Consider the following 5581-nt stretch of genomic DNA (forward strand, 5'->3'; position numbering starts at 1 on the left):
TTAAGCACAAACTACTCGACCACAAAGCCTCACGTGTTAACTTCTCCCTTTCCTCCCTCTTTATCTTTCTTTTTTCCTTTTATTGTCTTTTTCTTTTTTCTTTTCTTAAATTTTGTGAACTTTTTCCTAAAATCAATGAACCTTCTCCAAATTTGTGAACCTTTTTCATAATCGTTGATTTTTTTTAAATTCCATGAACATTTTTTATAATCGATGAATGTTTTCAAATTTGTGAACTTTTTTTTCACAATCGATGAACTTTTATTTCAAATTTTAGGAACTTTTTGAAAAATTGATAAACTTTTTGCAAATTTGTGAACTTTTTCATAATTGATGATTTTTTTCACAATCGATGAACTATTTTCAAAATCGATGAACTTTTTTATTTTTTCAAATTCATGACTTGTTTTCAAATTTGTGAATTTTTAAAAATGTTTGAACTTTTTTCAATACATGATTTTTTTGCATGTTCGTGGAATTTGCTTTTGAAATCTGTGAACTATCAAATTTTTGGTTCACATTAAAAAAACATGTTTTCTGCAATAAATAGCACGTCTGGTGTTGTTCTTAAATGGTTCGCGATGTAAATAGTCAGTAGCACGTAGTAGCTCGAGTGGTTAGCTACTCGTGAATAACCATTTTCTGCGGTGTTTTGTAGCGCTGCGATGCGCGTTGATGGACCGACCCAGAAGACACTGCCGCGAGCGCCCGTTGCGTTCCGTGGCACAGAAGGCGCGGATTAGGAGCTATTTTTTAGGGAAGATTAAGGAGCTGATTTTGATCACGGTCTTCCCCGGCCCGCTTTAGATCAGATCAACTGGCAACCTGGCCTAGATTATAGCTGGCCAAATGGGCCATTTTTTTCGGGCTGGCCCGTGAGCATGCTGGCACGCCCTGCCTTGGGCCAAGCACGACACAGGCTAAACGGGCCGGGTCCGACACGCGGCACGCCCTGGGCCGTGCCTGGGCCTGGAGGCTGGGCACGCGGGCCGGCACGGCATATGGCCCGACCGGCATCCGACCTCGCCGCGTCCTGCTGCGTGCGCAAGGCGTGGTGCGCCATCGTCGACGCCCACCGGCTGTTGCTTCCGCACTTTCTCCCGCGTGCGGTGCGCGGCCTCTTCGTCAACTACATCGACTACGACCGCCCGCGCTTCTTCACCCGCCCCTCGACGGAGCGGCCCGCGATCAACGGCGATCTTGGCTTCTTGCCTGGGTACAATTGGGATTTCGAGCCAATTGTGGATCACTGCAACGGCCTCCTTATCTACGGCAGTGAGTGGAGGGCGTTCTGCGTGGTCAACCCTGCCACAAGACGGTGGGAGCGTCTCCCACGCCTTGATGCCAAGAACTACAACACGTACCTCGTGTTTGATCCTGCCGTGTCACCGCATTACCAAGTGTTTGCGATTCCACAGGTGCCCGAGAAAGTTGTTCCAGTCCAACCACAACCAGTGCCCGACAAGAAGCCACCAACACCCTTCTGCCTCACTGAGTTTTTCTCGTTGTTTGAAGATACACCAGAAGTACTCACCAAGGACTTGGAAGAGGACTGCGAAGATGGACCATCGGAATTGTCACCGGAACAAACCATTGAAGAGGACATACCCGCACCGTCACCAATTGAGGTTCCAGAAGACCCACTAATTGAGGATCCAGAAGACTTGGTAGAATTTCCACCATCCTCATGGATGCTAGACGTGTTCTCGTCTAGTACAAAAGAATGGCAAAAGAGGTTGTTTGTCCGTGAAGGTGAGGCTTTGGACACGGTGGCTACTATACGGCTGGATAGATTGGAACCAACATTTTATGGGCCGAGGTGGCGCTACGGTGTCTACCGGCGAGGAGCATTCTATGTGCATTGTCGTGGTGCATTTGTTGCAAGGTATACATCGTAAAAATGCTTACAAAGTTCCCTTAATTTTTAACTCTAGCATTAGTAGTGGCTTTCTCAGGGGATGTGTCGACACAAACATTGCATCATATCTAGCACTGATAATGTTCTTATTTGCAGGTTATCCTTAAAGGATGGCAAGTACCAACTAGTGAAAACACCAATAGATATCGAGGAAAGCAAGCGTGCACAACCTTATCTGGGGAAATCAGAAAAAGGGGTTTACTTTGCAACAATTCACGATGAATATCTATTTCGGGTTTGGATTTTAAATGAATCATGTTGTCAGATATCTTGGGCATTGAAGCATCACATTGATCTTAACCCATGGGCAACGATATATTTGAACCAGCCTAAGGGAATTGACAAAACTTGGTTCTTATATGGTGATAATAATGAAGATGGAACCAATGGGGATGAGAATTTTGAATGGAACTCCGATGACGATAACGTTCTGAATATTGAAGATGATTATGAACCTTTCTACAGCCATGTTTCTATCCTCGGATTTCACCCCTACAAAGAGATTGTTTTCTTAGAGGTATCATCATTCAGAGTAGTGGCTTATCATCTGAATAGCTCAAAAGTTCAGTACCTGGGCAGATTACGCCCAAAGGATTATTATCAGTCATTTACAAATGGCATATATGAATCATTTCTGTACACCCCTTGCATGATTGGGGAGCTTTCAGAACGTGCTTGAGATTATTCCTTCACTGCTTGGGTTGGGATCTGGAGATTTAGGTGGAGGGGCAGGGGTGACGATCGCAAGGAGCCAGAAGTTTAATCAGATTGATGTTGCGGGGTTTTGTTTTTGGAAAGAGCTCGAAGCATAGAAGTGAGAATTTCAAAGAAGTCGCTAGAAAATAGGATAACCAAATTGGACAGAACTTACTCGGAATTTCCATTTCGTAAACTTCCTTGGTTATTTTGTGCACCTGATCATCTTATGAGTACATTCATCATTTGGGCAAGCGGTGACATTTTACATACTTTTTATGCAGTTGATTGAGTTAATTGTTTCTTCGTCTACGGTTTAAATACCAGGACATGTTCTTATTTCATGTCTACTTTTGGTCACGCTCTTTGTTCACTTTTGAACATACACAAGTAGATATGTGCGTGCCACTGAAATCTGAATCCTAGTCAAATTCTGCACCCTACTGAAATCTATGGTGATGTGTCCGAGCTGTTGTTTTTTACTTAACGCTAATTATTAATTGATTAGGTCCATCTTTGGGCTAACCGCTGCATACCCGGCAACAATGTTAATGAATCATGAAGCCCGTTAGTGGATTAGTGTGTTCAGTTCATGTCGTGTATGTCAGTTTCTTAAATTAGTTTCTGAAGCTTAAGTTTTAGATTTAGTTCCAAAACCGGGACTATCCAATGTCTATGTACCTTGAATTGTCAACATAGGCTTAAATACGCAATTTTTCTTCAATGGCTCTACACAAATTTTGGCAAAAGGGGCAGTCATAACAGAAACCTATGCCGTGCATTGAGACAGTTGCTTCGTACACATGAATAATATCATTGCGCCCATGTTTGCTTTTGGTTCTGTTTGGGTATAGCGGTATGCGATTCATTTCTATTGCCTTCATTGGTGGAAGGTGTAAGCTAGTTAGCTCAACATTTTCACTGCCGATCGTTTTGCTCTGCAATCTGAAAGGGCAAGGGCCGGCCTGAACATGGAGCTTCAACAGCAAACCGGGTAAAGTTCTTCCGATGACATGACTTTCATCTTGCGTTCTTCAGGCTATCAAAATCATAAGAACATCATTATGCATCCTACTGAAATCTTCGGTTGACATTTAGCATCTGTGGCCAGCCTGAGGTAGTTCAGTAGTTGCACTGTTCTTTTGATGAAAGCCAGCCGGTGACGAATTGCAAGTATTCGGTTTGTATACAACTTTGTTTATGAATATTATTTCCAAATTAGCTATAACACATCTTTGTTGTACACATGAACTTATTAGCAATTTTTCACAAAAGAACATGGAAATATATATTCATTTTTGAATAGTCAAAAAATGATAGCCCTTGAATACACCAAACCAAGTAAACTGCAATCCAAGGAAAACAATCGCAAGATAGGCATCCTAAACGGCTCTAGCTAGTCTTGATGTACAAACTCCCTCGAGGGCTTTTCCAGCTGCTTCATCACTACCACACGGTAAAGAAGCTCCGATGACTCGCTCTGTTGTCTGCAGTAACCTTTTGAATCAAAACTCTCACAGCACGGCGACAACTTGCGCTTGAATTGCTTGGATAGCTCTTGTCCTTGGCCTACATGCACATCAAATGAAATTGTTCATATGCAGTTCAACCACACAATCAAATGCATCTATTATAAATCTTATAATAGTGGATTAAAGAGAAGAAATCTTATACTAGTGGCGTTGACACTTGCTGATGCATGCATGTACATACCTGGCGCATTATCCACAATATTAGTGAAGGTGGGGTATAGGTTGACAATGTTGACATTTTTCTTTGCTTCCATCACTTGTTTTAGGTTATTGTAATGGACGGATGCACCCAAATTTCCAAAGACATCGCAGGCCGTGTAATTGTCGGTTCATCTTTGTGATGGTGTGCAGCCGACAAGGTGCAAGTTGTTCACAAGAACTTTTTTCACTCCAAGCTTCTGCAATTGCTCTACATTAGCCACAACACCTTGATATAAGTATTGATCTGCATATATACATAAAATGTTGGATTAGCTTCTGCAATTGCTCTACATTAGCAATTCAGATATGTCGACGAGCAGATAAATGTTGGATTAGTCATTGATCTGCTGCTAGCTACTTACATCGTCGGGGGTAGCCAAGCCAGGCCAGTCAGGCCGGCGCTTGCGTAGTAGTTGCTGCCTGAGATAGCCATGAGTGCCACGGAGGGACTGAGTTGCTGCTCTGAAATTGTCCCATCTTGAACCATCTTCGTAAAAGTGTCCACCTGCTTGGCGAGGTTGGGGATCCTCTACGTCGACGTCGTATCGAACACACCAGAGTCACCATAAGCGATCACGAGAATATTCAATTACAAACAAGTTGTTTGAGCAAATTATTAGTCATCATTGAGTATCTGTTGTTTAGCCAGGTAAAAATATGTGGAAGGTTCTCCATATCTCTTTTATACGCCTTAGAAAATATGAATGTCGCTGGCTCGCATTCATACGCGGGATGTGCTCCTGCGCAAAACCATCTTGACGGTGGCGGAGGCTGGGTGTCCTTGTTGCACGGCCGCGCTTGAGACTGCGAACCACCTCATCTTCGGCTTCCCTTTTGCGGTCCAGTTCTGGCAATGCCTTGGCGTGTCGACAGAGGGAAGAACGGTGGAGTCCATCCACCGCCTGGACGCGTCCCCTGCGGTGGGGATGGCGTCGCCTGCTGCCTTCATCCTCCTCTGTTGTTGGAGGCTTTGGAAGCGACGGAATGCTGTTGTCTTCTGCAATGACGACGACATGCTCTGGCGCGCGAGGCTGGCCCCCGGCGACCGTGCTCATATTGATGTCTGGCTATCTGTTCTTGGGGTTTGAGTAGTTCAGCCCCCCCTCTCTCTCTTTGTATATCTGATCACTCTGGGCTTTGGTCCATTTTTTGGGTATTATATTCAGGTGGTGGAGGGGCCTTCCCTCCCCCCCCTCCCCCCCCCGTTTGAAAATTCAAAAAAAAAATTCTTACT

The 5581-nt window shown here is 44.0% G+C and overlaps 1 protein-coding gene and 1 pseudogene across 1 annotated transcript; one reads left to right on the forward strand and one right to left on the reverse strand.

Annotated features, from left to right (window-relative positions):
- Window positions 1–1001: 1001 nt before the first annotated feature.
- On the forward strand, window positions 1002–2860 carry LOC119283433. Its single transcript, XM_037562986.1, has 2 exons — window positions 1002–1885; window positions 2015–2860. Exons 1-2 carry the CDS (start codon window positions 1002–1004, stop codon window positions 2595–2597), a joined length of 1467 nt encoding a protein of 488 aa, XP_037418883.1. The 3' UTR covers window positions 2598–2860.
- Window positions 2861–4010: 1150 nt separating this feature from the next.
- On the reverse strand, window positions 4011–4921 carry LOC119283434 (annotated as a pseudogene).
- Between the last annotated feature and the right edge of the window lie 660 nt (window positions 4922–5581).

This window comes from Triticum dicoccoides, chromosome 4A, assembly GCF_002162155.2.
Source record: "Triticum dicoccoides isolate Atlit2015 ecotype Zavitan chromosome 4A, WEW_v2.0, whole genome shotgun sequence".
Lineage (NCBI taxonomy): Eukaryota > Viridiplantae > Streptophyta > Magnoliopsida > Poales > Poaceae > Triticum > Triticum dicoccoides.